The sequence below is a fragment of the Lissotriton helveticus genome, chromosome 5_1 (genome assembly GCF_964261635.1).
Source record: "Lissotriton helveticus chromosome 5_1, aLisHel1.1, whole genome shotgun sequence".
NCBI lineage: Eukaryota > Metazoa > Chordata > Amphibia > Caudata > Salamandridae > Lissotriton > Lissotriton helveticus.
Genome location: NC_136065.1, coordinates 1,377,921,145 through 1,377,935,626, shown reverse-complemented (window position 1 = coordinate 1,377,935,626; position 14,482 = coordinate 1,377,921,145). Strand labels below are relative to the sequence as shown.

Sequence of the window (14,482 nt, the reverse complement as noted above, 5' to 3'; positions counted from 1 at the left end):
GCAGGGGTTATCTCAGAGGGTTATCTCCTTGCCCTGACTAGAAGAAAGGGTCCCTATGTGGACAGGGGTACCTACCTCTGCCAACTAGAGACCCCCAGATCTAACATTGGTGGTCAGGCGGTGGGATTTGAACTTGTATTTGTACTTGACCCACAGTAATTGGTGTACATCACTAGTGAGTGCAGACCACTACGCCACCGCATACTACTGGTTTTTTTTTGTTCTATTTTTGATCATAACCCTGAAGGAATCCAAGCAGCATGTCTCTGAATGGTAAACCAGCAAGTGATGTTGCAGAACTGGAGTTTGATATTGAAATGTTAAGTGATTACAAAGTAGGTCAACTCAGGCAGTTCTGCAGGAACTTTGGATGCCCCATGAAGCGCCGCTCCAAGAAGGAGGAGCTACAGGAGGCCTTAAGGGCCTGGTGGGAGACCAAAGAGGCTGGGGAGGCAGATGATGCAGAAGTGGATGAGGATGCACAAAGGAATGGTTTCAAGCCACAGGATCTGCCTGTGTCCAGAGCAGCCTCAAGGGCTGGCAGCAACCATTCAGCTGAGAGTTTTTCCCCAGAGGAGTTGGAGGAAAACTAAAGGGCTAGAGATCATAAGTTAGAAATGTTGAGGCTTGAAATGAAGCTGAAGCAAATGGAAAGGGCGGCGGAGGAGAGAAAAAATGCCCGTGCCCTGGAGGAATTTAAATTGACCTTGGCCCATGTTACGTTACGTTACGTTAAAAGTATTTGTACCGCGCACGTTCACCAACGGTTTCATGGCGCTCTTGACAAGAAAAAGAACGGTGACCAGGGAGGAGGAGTTACTCGAATGCTGACTGGAATAGCAGGGTTTTTAACAGTTTACGAAAGCAGTTGTAGCTGGGGCAGAGACGAAGTGCAGTTGGAAAGGAATTCCAGGTGGAGGGAGCCAAGACAGAGAAACTCAGCCCTCCATGCTTTTTCCGTCTGCATTTAGGAACCACAAGATAATTAAGAGATGTTGAGCGGAGATCTCTGTGGGGAACGTAACGTGACAGGCAAGATGAGATAAAGGCGGGGGCAGAATCAGAAAGGGCTTTGAAGATGGTACATCCAAGCTTGAAGGTGCAGCGTTTGGAGACAGGGAGCCAGTGAAGGTTGCGCAGAAGAGGGGTGACGTGCTGATGTTTCGGCTGGTGGAAGATCAGGCGGGCAGCCTGATTCTGCACCAGTTGCATCCGATGGAGGTGGAAAGCTGGAATCCCCATATAAAGAATGTTAGCATAGTCGAGTCTGGAGGTGATAAGAGCGAGGATGACTAGTATCAAGGCATCTCTGGTAAGGAACCTACTGATTTTACGAATCCGCCTTAGATGGAAAAAACAGGATGACGTGACTGAGTTGATTTGTGGTCTCATAGAGAGGTCTTCAGAGATGATCACCCCCAGACTCTTCACAGTGCTCACAGGAGTAGGTGCCGTCCCTAGGGATGAAGGCCAAAAGGTGGGATTCCATGGATTAGAGGAGCCCCCCACTAGTACGAGCTCTGTTTTTGTGGGGTTCAGTTTCAATTGGCTGTGAGACATCCACTCAGCAATGGCCAGCATGGTGGACTGGAAATTAAGACGGGAGGAAGGAAGAGAATCAATGGGGAAGATTAACTGAAGATCGTCCGCATAGTTGAAAATTGTGACCGGGGTATTGCGGAGGGAGGCTAAGAGGGGTTGTAGATACAAATTAAATAATAAGGGTGATAGCGCAGAGCCCTGAGGGACCCCGCAAGTTAAAGATGAGTAGGGTGCAGAGAAAGTGGACAGATGGACTGCCTGCGATCGATGGTCGAGGAAGGATCTAAGCCAATCGAGGGCCACCCCCTGGATGCCAGCATTGTTGACACGGTCGATCAGAATAGTATGATCGACCGTGTCGAATGCAGCCGACAGGTCCAAAAGGACAAGGGCCTGTGAGATGTTTTTGTCGGCACCTTTCCTGAGGGCATCCATGACGGCTACTATGACCGCCTCGGTGGAATGGAGGTGTCTAAAGCCAGCTTGTTGGGCTCCAGGAAGGAGGATTTCTCGATAAAAGAGCTCAGGCAGCGGGTGACATATGTCTCCAGGATTTTTCCTAGGTAGGGGAGGAGGGAAATCGGTCTGTAGTTACTTAAGATTGTGGGATCGGCGTTAGTTTTTTTTAGAATGGGTAGGACGGCTGCCTGTTTGAAGGAGTGAGGGACTTCCCCAGTAGCTAAAGAGTTGTTGAGCAAAGCTAGTGGGGGGCCAGGGCAGGCCAAGAAGGCCTCCCTCAAAATCTGAGGGGGGCAGCAGTCATTAGGGGAACCTGAGCTGACTTTATGGAGCAGTGAAGAAAATTCTTCTAGTGAAATTGGCGGGAACTCTGTCAGGCGACTAGTGTTCATGGGGGGGAGGTGAGGGTAAGGGGAATGAGGGGGAAGGGATGGTATTTTTAATGGTTGTGATTTTGTCAATAAAGTAAGAGTTGAGGGAATCACACAAGGTTTGGGTAGGTTGGGGTTGAGGTGTGACCCTGTCAGGCAGGGAAAGCTCGTTGATAATGGAAAAGATATCTTTAGCTTTGTTGTTGGAGTCCATTATCTTTTGGGAAAAGTAGGCGGTTTTAGCTGCCAAGATCGATTTTTTGTAGGATTTTAAGGAGTCTATATAAACGAGTCTGAGCTGGGGATCGTAATTGCGCCTCCAGCGGCGCTCTGCCTGTCGGAGAGCAAGTTTATCCGCTTTAAGTTGATCAGAGAACCACCGCTGAGCGTCATGAGGGCGCTTGGCTTTAATGGTTTTAAAAGGGGCAACTTTGTCGCAGGCAAGAAGTAGCCATGCTTCGAGGTGAGCAGCCTGATCAGCCACCGAGATCGAGGGTGTGGGAGCGGTGGAGGCCAATAAGGCGTGAAAATCGGTCAGATTTACTTTTTTCCAGTTACTAGCAGAAAAATTCTTGACGGGTGGGGGGGGGCAAGTTGCATGAAGATAGAGGAACAAGGATATGGAGCAGTGGTCGGACCAAGAACAGGGAAGTACGGAGGGAGGGGAGATATCAAGATTAGACGTCCAAACTTGGTCGAGGATATGGCCCTTCTGGTGAGTGGGGGTATTAATGTGCTGGCGGAAATTCATACTGGTTAAAAGGTCTGTAAACTCTATAGAGGATTGGCTTTCACGGGCATCAGATGGCCAGTAGTTGAAATCACCAATAATCATGATGTTAGCATGATTAATCGCGAGTTGGGAGATGAAATCGCCAAATAGTTGAGGAAAGAGGGGCATATAGTCAGGGGGCCTGTAAGCAAGGACACAGACAAAGGCGGACTTGGCAGAGGAAAATTTGAGAGAGAGGCAGTCAGTTTTGGTAATAGGAATCACAGTCAACTCTGAGAATTTGTGTTCAGAGCGAATGATGGCCGCCACCCCGCCGCCGGTCTTCCCGGCAGGCCGGTTGGCTTGCATGATATAGTAACCTGTAGGAATTGCTGCGAGGATGTCGGGGACTGAGTCCTGAGTTATCCACGTTTCAGCTAAGAGGAGAATGTCGATGGCGCTCTCGTGTAGTAATTGAAAGATCTCTAGCTGGTGGCTAATTAAGGAGCGGGTATTAAGATAGTACACCAGTAAAGGAGTGGATTTCTGAGACATGGAGGGGGAAGGGACTGGGGAGGAATCGTGATGGGGAAGGGTTTCTAGGGCAGGGGTGTCAGAAGGGACAAAGATACCACAGTCCTGAGCAGCCCTAGCAGTGCGGGCAGGAATAGGCCCTGAGGAGTTAAGTCTTTGGAGGTCGGTGGAGGAGTAAGAATGGAGATGGGCATTACAGCAGAGCCCTGGGCCCGGTCGGCCGCGGACGGGCGCAGACGGGCTTGACTTGTGCGCGACTTCGGCGCGAAGTCGGCGCTCCCGCTGCGCTCGTCCGCAGCGCTTCCACCATACCGCCATTATATACTGGAGGTGAGGGAGCACTAGACCGCTAACCTGCGATGAGTAGGTGCAGGGCGGAAGTGGTGTCACGAGCGGGAAGTGACGCTCCTCTAGCTGACCCTCAGCACAAACGGCACAAAGCCGGGGCGCAACGGGGCCACGAGCGAGTGAAAGTGCAGGTAAGAAAGATCTTTGAAGTGTCACAGCGTAAATGCACAAATAAGGATTTTAAAATAAAGTTTTCAAACGTGCTATTAAAATCAGCAAATTTTAAAATAAAACAGCATCCACAGCAACACACATCCGCAGCCTAGATCGCCGCGTTTGTCAATGGGCGGGAGCTGGAAGCGAGGACTAAATACCAGCAGGCTCGGCAGCACTAGACCGCTAACCTGCAATGAGTAGGTGCAGGGCGGAAGTGGTGTCACGAGCGGGAAGTGACGCTCCTCTAGCTGACCCTCCGCACAAACGGCACAAAGCCGGGGCGGAACGGGGCCATGAGCGAGTGAAAGTGCAGGTAAGAAAGATCTTTGAAGTGTCACAGCGTAAATGCACAAATAAGGATTTTAAAATAAAGTTTTCAAACGTGCTATTAAAATCAGCAAATTTTAAAATAAAACAGCATCCACAGCAACACACATCTGCAGCCTAGATCGCCGCGTTTGTCAATGGGCGGGAGCTGGAAGCGAGGACTAAATACCAGCAGGCTCGGCAGCACTAGACCGCTAACCTGCGATGAGTAGGTGCAGGGCGGAAGTGGTGTCACGAGCGGGAAGTGACGCTCCTCTAGCTGACCCTCCGCACAAACGGCACAAAGCCGGGGCGGAACGGGGCCATGAGCGAGTGAAAGTGCAGGTAAGAAAGATCTTTGAAGTGTCACAGCGTAAATGCACAAATAAGGATTTTAAAATAAAGTTTTCAAACGTGCTATTAAAATCAGCAAATTTTAAAATAAAACAGCATCCACAGCAACACACATCCGCAGCCTAGATCGCCGCGTTTGTCAATGGGCGGGAGCTGGAAGCGAGGACTAAATACCAGCAGGCTCGGCAGCACTAGACCGCTAACCTACGATGAGTAGTTGCAGGGCGGAAGTGGTGTCACGAGCGGGAAGTGACGCTCCTCTAGCTGACCCTCCGCACAAACGGCACAAAGCCGGGGCGGAACGGGGCCACGAGCGAGTGAAAGTGCAGTTAAGAAAGATCTTCGAAGTGTCACAGCGTAAATGCACAAATAAGGATTTTAAAATAAAGTTTTCAAACGTGCTATTAAAATCAGCAAATTTTAAAATAAAACAGCATCCACAGCAACACACATCCACAGCCTAGATCGCCGCGTTTGTCAATGGGTGGGAGCTGGAAGCGAGGACTAAATACCAGCAGGCTCGGCAGCACTAGACCGCTAACCTGCGATGAGTAGGTGCAGGGCGGAAGTGGTGTCACGAGCGGGAAGTGACGCTCCTCTAGCTGACCCTCCGCACAAACGGCACAAAGCCGGGGCGGAAGGGGGCCACGAGCGAGTGAAAGTGCAGGTAAGAAAGATCTTTGAAGTGTCACAGCGTAAATGCACAAATAAGGATTTTAAAATAAAGTTTTCAAACGTGCTATTAAAATCAGCAAATTTTAAAATAAAACAGCATTAACAGCAACACACATCCGCAGCCTAGATCGCCGCGTTTGTCAATGGGCGGGAGCTGGAAGCGAGGACTAAATACCAGCAGGCTCGGCAGCACTAGACCGCTAACCTGCGATGAGTAGGTGCAGGGCGGAAGTGGTGTCACGAGCGGGAAGTGACGCTCCTCTAGCTGACCCTCCGCACAAACGGCACAAAGCCGGGGCGGAACGGGGCCATGAGCGAGTGAAAGTGCAGGTAAGAAAGATCTTTGAAGTGTCACAGCGTAAATGCACAAATAAGGATTTTAAAATAAAGTTTTCAAACGTGCTATTAAAATCAGCAAATTTTAAAATAAAACAGCATCCACAGCAACACACATCCGCAGCCTAGATCGCCGCGTTTGTCAATGGGCGGGAGCTGGAAGCGAGGACTAAATACCAGCAGGCTCGGCAGCACTAGACCGCTAACCTACGATGAGTACTTGCAGGGCGGAAGTGGTGTCACGAGCGGGAAGTGACGCTCCTCTAGCTGACCCTCCGCACAAACGGCACAAAGCCGGGGCGGAACGGGGCCACGAGCGAGTGAAAGTGCAGTTAAGAAAGATCTTCGAAGTGTCACAGCGTAAATGCACAAATAAGGATTTTAAAATAAAGTTTTCAAACGTGCTATTAAAATCAGCAAATTTTAAAATAAAACAGCATCCACAGCAACACACATCCACAGCCTAGATCGCCGCGTTTGTCAATGGGTGGGAGCTGGAAGCGAGGACTAAATACCAGCAGGCTCGGCAGCACTAGACCGCTAACCTGCGATGAGTAGGTGCAGGGCGGAAGTGGTGTCACGAGCGGGAAGTGACGCTCCTCTAGCTGACCCTCCGCACAAACGGCACAAAGCCGGGGCGGAACGGGGCCACGAGCGAGTGAAAGTGCAGGTAAGAAAGATCTTTGAAGTGTCACAGCGTAAATGCACAAATAAGGATTTTAAAATAAAGTTTTCAAACGTGCTATTAAAATCAGCAAATTTTAAAATAAAACAGCATTAACAGCAACACACATCCGCAGCCTAGATCGCCGCGTTTGTCCCATGAAGTAAGAATGAGGAAGCTTGAGTTGGAGCTCAAGAGGCGTGAGGCCATGAGGGTTTCAGCTGCAGAAGAAACATGGGTAGCTCAAGAGATGAGCTTTGCTGAGTTGGAGGTGGAGTCCAGCTCAGATGGTGGCAGCATGGTTATGATATCTAGTGCTGAGAGAAAGGTACAAACACCCAGAGATGTGGCGCCTGACTTGAGGGAGGGGGTCGACATACACCAGGGGGTTCAGGTTCATGATGTAGTTCCAGTGGAGTGCAGTGTCCCTGAAGTAGATTGGGGGACTGGCACAGGGGACCATATTCCTAGTGGTGGGAGGGACACTCTACTGACTCTAGATGAGAGGTACAAGGAGAGGGGTTCCACAATGGTAGAAACCTTGGTGTGTGTATGTGAAGACCAGCCAGGAGAGTGTGGGTTGTGTGACAGAGACAGTCAGATACTGTCTTGCCAGTCTCAGGAGAGTGGTGGGGGGTACTTGTGTGAACCACTGGAGGGTGAGGCAAAGGGTAGCTTGGTTAACAACTGTGGGGGGCTGTGTGATTCATTTGTTGGAGAGCATATTTTAAGTCCCTGTTTTCCAGAGCTATGCCAACACCCGGTGGAGTGTGAGTTCTCTGACCCCAGAGAGCTTGCATTGGATGCAGACCTCTTGGTGGATTCCAAAGGGTCTGAAGAGGCATTGGGGAGTGATCCCAAAAGGAGTGGCTTAGATATCTTCCAGACCTGTGAGGTGAAAGAGGTTCAGTGTAGCCCAGTTAGGTCCCAGTGTAGTGGGAGGGGTGTAGGGGCTCATGTCCGGTCTCAGTAGAGAAGGAGTGAGTGTGGGACGGTGTGTCTCACGGTGCCCGAAACACAGTCTCCGGGCCTGGAGGGTTCCTTAAGGGAACACCAGGTTGGGTACCTAGACTGTACTCTTAGGCCATTTAAGGAGGATCTCCTAGTGTCTGGGGAACGGGGAGTGCCTGTAACCAGGCCTCCATCAGTTCTGGTGTCTGGCAGTGCCGCTCCATTTGGGAGGGTACAGAAGTCCAGACTGAGGGGTGAGAGGGTGAAAGAGTCCCCAGTGGGAGAACCAGTGGGTCAGGGACCAGTCGGAAGGGCTGAGTCCCCAGTGAGTGACCATGGTGACCTCACTTCTGTCCTGGGGGATCTTCCCGCACTGTCAGGTGGACAGGGGTCGGGAGATCTGCGCCAGGCGGACTGTCACAGGACACATGAGTTGTGTGTCACCCTCAAGGGGGTACTATGTGAGCCCCCAGAAGTCCTGGCGTGCCAGGCAAGTGCACAATCGCAGGTTTTGGTCCCTGGTTTGGGAGACCAGGTTCAGGATTTGCCTGACCTGGAGGCTTTGGAGCCTAGGTTTGAGGGCCAGGTCTTGGGTGTCCCCCCTGACCTGGAAAACCAGTTGCAGGATAGCACCCCTGAACTGGTGGATGAATGGTGCGGGACACCTGCCACAGGTGCCCTGGCTATTCTAGAAGGGGGTACCGCTCCAGGTGGGAGGGTACAGAGCCCCAAGGAAGAGGAGGACCGGGTGTGGGGAAGCCCATCACAGCCTCCTGTCCAGCTGCTGGATACAGGTCCAGGACTGGTGGGTCAGTGCCAGAGTGTCAGACCTGACCTGACGAGAGAGGGAGTGGACAAAAGGTGCCAAGCACCTGGGGCTACTGCCCCCCACCCTCTGACGCCACTGAGGTTTGAGCGCCCTGAGAGGCATGAGGCCTGGGTCTCATCCCTGATCACTGTTGGTGGTCACTGTGGCTTGCTGTCGGTCTGTTGGGACACACCTGTGAGGAAATTAAGGTTAGGTGCTGCACAGGTGGTGTCCACAGGTGAGGAGAAGGGTTCCACATGGATTGGCATGGCGGACCCTGAGAGTATGGATAGAGTGATCCAACTGGGTTTAGGACAGCTTAGAACAGGACTGCCCTGCTGTGTGGGCCAGTTTCCGTGTTCTATCGCCTTAAGCAGGGAATCCCATCAAGGTATCGTTTGGTCTACCCTGGCTTTAGGCTGGAAGGGGGTTGTGTTGGAACTGGCCCTTCTTGCAGGGTCATCCCCAAACTTTTTGCTTCTTCCTCCCTTATTTTTCCTGACCCGTGGCTGTTGGCAATAGGACTCTGCGCACTTTACCACTGCTGATCAGTGCTAAAGTGCATATGCTCTCTGTGTAAATTGTTATTCTGATTGGATATACATGTTTGGCATATTTGTATCATCATGAAGTCCCTAGTAAAGTGCACTGGGTGTGCCAGGGCTGGTGATGACAAATGCTACTAGTGGGCCTGCATTGATTGTGCCACCCACAGGAGTAGCCCTAAAATGATGTCTCAGGCCTGACACTGCAGTGCCTGTGTGCAGTTTAGAACTGCCATGTCCTCCTGGTCAGTGTCCCCACTGACCAGGCCTAACCCTTCCCTTTTTGTGCACATCAGTCACCGCTATGGAAGGCCCAAGGTACCCCCCTGGGCAGGGTGCAGTGTATGTAAAAGGTAGAGCATGTACTAGTGCAGGTGACATGCTCTGGTAGTGAATGGCAGCCATTTTCGTTTTTCACTACTGTAAGGCTATCTTGCTCCGTAGGTTAACATGGGGGATGCTGGCTACAGTGGTTAACAGCATTTCTTCCCATAGGAACAAGATAGGACATAAGTATCTAGTATCCCTGAACTCAGAATTTAATAACACATCTTTTAGGAAAGGTTGTTTTTAAATCCTGTGTTTGAGAACAGCACTTTTAGAAAGCTGCTGTTCTCTTGTCTGACCCTTCTGTGTGCCTGGGCCTGTTTGTGTATTGACTGTCTGGTTTGAGAGTGACAGGGGCTGGGGGATTCCCCAGGAGGCTGGATGAGTCAGCACTAGGCTGAATGACTGCATTTGCAACTGGAGTGGTGGGAGGAGTTAGCACCTGGGCTGAATAGGGCTGTGCCTGCCTTCCTCAATGCTGGCCCCACCCCCTGCTGGGCGGCTGAGGACCCTGCCCCTCACTCTGAAAGGAAAGATGCAGCCAGCAAAACAAAGTGCTCAGGATCCACCCAGAACTGGTTCAGACTGGGCTCAGGGCCCACATGCACCAAGAGAACAAAGACTTTAGGGGTAAAAGTACAGGACCCCTGACAACAGAAAATTAGATCATCCTGGAATCAAGAAGGAACCTCTGCCAAGGAGAAAGCTGAAACTGAAGAAGGAAGATTGTCCTGCTGTTGCTCTGCTGGACTGACCTGTTGCTTTGCTGCAAAAGGAGAGGGTAAGGACTTTGCTGCTGAGCTGTGTCCCCTGTCTTGAAGGAATCTCCAAGGGCCTGAGAAGAGCTGGCTCCCTCTTTTGAAGTCCCAGGAACAAAAGGACTTCACCCCCAGCTTCCCTGAACTCTGCTGAGAGAGTTCTGTCCTTCCCAGAGCGCTTGATCCAGTTGTGGGGCCTCTGGAAGTTGTACCTGTGCTGGGAAGCTTGAAACTAAGCTTGAGTGACTTTTGAACTTGAAAAGTGTCGCATCGCTCGCTTGCGGAGCGCATCCCCGACAGTGCGAGAAGTTTCCCGCCGCTACGGAGGTCGAGATCGTCGCAGCGCCTGACGCCGCTGTCAGAGACGTCGCACCCTTCATTTGCGGGACGCACCAAACCGGTGCGGGAGAATCAAACATCGCTGCGAGTATCATCGCAGAGCCTGTCGTCGCTGGGTGAGATCGCCACACCGCTTGCTTGCGGACCGCATCACGTCGCTGCGAGCATCGTCGCAGAATCAACGCATTGAGGAGCTGCGAGAGAGAGGATCCCCGTTGGACCGCGCATCGTCGCCCCGGAGATCGTCGCAGCACCTACGAGATCGTCGCATCGTGCCTTTGCGAGAACAGACTTCCTACGGAACCTACGCACCGGAATCCATACAAGTGGCCTTCCTCCCCATACAGACCGGATTCGTCGCAACACGCCCGCTGCTGCAGCGGGGCTGTCGCATCGCCTCCCCAGGGTCTCAGGAGCAACGCATCGCTTGTTTTCCACCGCACCAGCTTCTGCTTTTGGAACTTTGTTGCAACTAAAAGGTACTGTGAGTAAACGTGACGCATTTGTGAACTTTTCACGCATCAGTAGAGAATTCTATCGCAACGTAGAGAATTCTAACGCAACCTTAAGAACTTTTTTTGAAACCATATCCTTGAACTGTGTATGTTGGATTTTTGTCGTTTTGGTCTTGTGTAGTTTAGATTAAAAATACCTTTATTTTTCTAAACTGTTGTGGAGTCAGTTTGTGGTGTTTTCACTGTGTTGCTGTGAGTGTTGGTACAAATACTTTACGCATTGCCTCTGGTTAGCCTAGACTGCTCGTGCCAAGCTACCTAGAGGGTGAGCAGGGGTTATCTCAGAGGGTTATCTCCTTGCCCTGACTAGAAGCAAGGGTCCCTATTTGGACAGGGGTACCTACCTCCGCCAACTAGAGACCCCCAGATCTAACAGTAACTTTACCATTTTCGCTAAGCAGGTATCTCTTGCCTATTGTATTTGCGTGGAAAAGGCTAATAATATGTGCATGTTGGCTGTTTGGAGTTGAGTGGTCTCCCTCACCCCGTAGCTTAAAAACATCTGACTCAAAGAATCCAGAAGGCTAGTGTTAACATTTAGAATGGGGCAAATAGCATACCATATTGAGTGGTGTTTTCATCAAAGAGACCATGCTGGAGCTTTTGTGTTTCCAATGTGTAACACAAAATATCTCCCTTTAATACTTATCATTTTTTTCCAGCGCTTTGATGGGCCATCCTAAATATAATTATTACCTTTTGTGATTGTTAAAAATTCCTGTGCCTGTAATGCTTGATTATATCATGATCTGTGATAATATTACTCTTAGCTTACAAACTTGGAGATATTTTTTAGTTACCCAAAGCAAATTGAAAGTCATTGTAGGAAATCGACCTGGATAGGAAGTAAGATCGATTAACTAGCATTGTTTTAGCAGTTCAGTTATATTTGGCGTAAACTATGCTATATTTTAGGTCATTTTCCTTATGTAATGTAACCTAAAGTAGATCATTGGTGTTGGCTAGTAGAGTAAAATCTGCAAAAAACATTTATTGTTGGCTCTAAAAATTCCTACATTTATGGATCATGGACTAAAATCTATAAGGTTTTAGTTTATTGAAAGTATTTGCATGGTAGGTAATTGGTGTGTGCACTGTGTTAGGCTAATATAAGATAGGGAATCAAGGGGCCCGATTCACAGAACTAACTTAAGACAAAATCCTAAACTTACTACTTTTGGTATTCACAGAAGATAGGATTTTGTCTTAAGTTTGTCTTAAGACAGACTTAAGACAGACTTAAGTTAGGATTTTGTCTTAAGTCTGTCTTAAGACAAACTTAAGACAAAATCCTAACTTCTGTGAATACCAAAAGTAGAAAGTTTAGGATTTTGTCTTAAGTTAGTTCTGTGAATCAGGCCCGAGGATATTAATGAATAATTTTTTATTGTTCAGTATTATGATGTAATCAAAGAATTGCTTATACTATATTTTTTATCCTTTAATGTAATGTAATGTATGTATACTTGTAAAGCGCACTGTTACCTCGTTACGTGGTGTCCTGGCGCTGTATACCGCTAAGAACTATGTTCTTGTTTTGTGTTAGTACTTGTTTGTATTGCCTTTATAGACATGTTATCAAACAAATACATTTGACTTGACTTCCATGCAGATCAGGATAAGGTTGAAATTATTAGAAGTTATGTATGGATAGCAATGCTAATAGAGTACCTGGCGGTACAAAGAGGTATACTAGCTTTGTCATAGAATTGCTAAACTGAAAGATGGCAGACTGAGAGGGATTGTAACATACATGTTAACACATACGCTCATTCTACCTTAATTTCATCCCCAGTGAATTTTGTCAGTGTAACATGAGATGTATGGTCTGTTATTTTCATCATGAGACATTTCCCAACACTCCATTACCACACATCGATTTGACTGGATTCGGTTCTGTTGCTGGTTCTCTGTTTTTGGATTGAAGAAAATTAGTTGTACCAGTACTGTTTTACAGTCTATCAATCACAAATTGCATGACATCGCATTTGTGTTTTTGTATATCTGTACATATTGTGAATTTCATTTAAATCCTCCTTTCTTACTCCCTTCACAGATATGGCTTTGGAGGTTCAGGGAAACCATTATTTAACATTGGCCCCGGTTCAGAGCTCTGCTATGAAGTCACTCTGAAGAGTTTTGAGAAGGTAAGAAGCTCTAGTCCAACATACTAGACTTAAGTCAGCATGCAAAAAGACAGAAAATGAGTCTTATCTAGTCTCTTCCCTTTCTGATGGATACTTCTTCCCTTAAATTACTCGACATATGAATATCCCACAGGTCCCTGACTGAATCTGGAAAACATTCAGAGCTCTCCAGCGCTGCAAAGTGGCTTCATATGTCTAATGTTGAGTCTCCTGTCCAGGATGTGATCACATAAGTCAGTGTCTAATGTGGGCCCCACATGTTTCTTCAGTGTCAAAATGTCTTCAAATTATTATCAGTGGCTAGCTCAAATGTCAGCTCCTAAGGTCTCAAGGCTCAAACCCTGTTAGCAGCATCAAAAAGAAGGTGTTTGTCTCAGAACCTGATTACATTTGCATGTAGTTTCTGGATCCCTATCATTCTACTTCATCATTCAACTACTGCACCTCTATGCACTCAAAAGCCACCAAGGAGTGGAAAGCAAAGTTGTTCTTGGCTCAGACCCCTAAAGATACCCTTAAACTGTCCCACTCCCCTTCGGTAGGTTAGTGTCCTGACAGGAAGCTGTCCATTAAATGGTCCACCTACAAAGAAACACAAAAATTGTCAGAGGAAGGACAAGCCCTCTTCCTTCTCAAGGAAACAGTGCTGCTCCTGGGACCATTCTGACGCTCACCAGTACCTTTCGCCTACACTGTTCTCTTCTCTTTTCCCTCTGAGCCAATGCCAGTTCTCAAGAAACTTAACAAGAATTTCCGGCCCCATGTGCTGATGAATCACATGTCAATGCCTTTTGACAAGCCATGCTGGATATCTTCAGGACTATCCACATCCCTCTAAGCCAATCTAGCATGCTCCTGATTGTTTGGATTTGGCAGCTCCAGCCACAACGCTACCCAACCATGCCTCCAGACGCTAAGTCTTGGCACCACTTCCGAAGAAGCCTTTGTCCACAAAGGTGCCAGGTCAATTTCCCAAGTTTTCCAATTCTGAGGTCACCCCCCCAGATCTACTCTCTGAGCTGTGTCGGGGCCATCGCAAACCTCGAAGTCATCAGAAACTATTTGAGTGCCTTTGGAAAAAGTTAGAATTTCCTTTGAGAACCAGTGCCTTGCGAAGCCTCTCCTTAGAGCCCAGAGACTAGTTTGAATGGAAGAACTCTGTGTGTTTCTTGGATTATGTCACACTAGGCATGCCTGATCAGGATTATGTTCACACAGAGGAAGATGATTTGAAGGCTGATAATCCCCCCATCCGTATGACATATACGCTAAACTCTATATAAATTCCCACATTTTAGTGGCCTTTATACATTCCCTGAAGGTAATATGCCCTTTTCTTTGGGCCCTCCATCTGAGTAAGTCTGTTCATTCACGTCAGTAGCGCTTAAGGCTGCGGAGGTGCTTGAATAGCCCTTACCGCCTGCAGAGCCTTGATGAAACATCCTGCAGCCATCTTCTGAAGCTCAGGAATCCATCTTTTCATTCATTGAGGCATTGCTTGAACTAGTGCAGGCTCCCAGGGAGACACCCTTTTTGGACCCTCCAATTCACAGACAGATTGTATGGGATCGCAAGCATATGCCATCTGATCCCAGGTTCTTGTCAACACATTCTTCTTTGAGAACTAGGTGACTC

General features: G+C 48.6%; 1 protein-coding gene across 8 annotated transcripts in view; it reads left to right on the top strand.

Moving 5' to 3' along the window:
- FKBP5 (FKBP prolyl isomerase 5) overlaps positions 1-14,482 on the top strand; it is a 796,880-nt gene that overhangs the window by 509,033 nt on the left and 273,365 nt on the right. For all 8 annotated transcript variants that reach the window (XM_078644330.1, XM_078644336.1, XM_078644335.1 and 5 more), the window contains one exon: positions 12,757-12,847. In XM_078644330.1, coding sequence (XP_078500456.1) covers positions 12,757-12,847 — 91 coding nt within the window. The remainder of the gene's footprint in view (positions 1-12,756; positions 12,848-14,482) is intronic.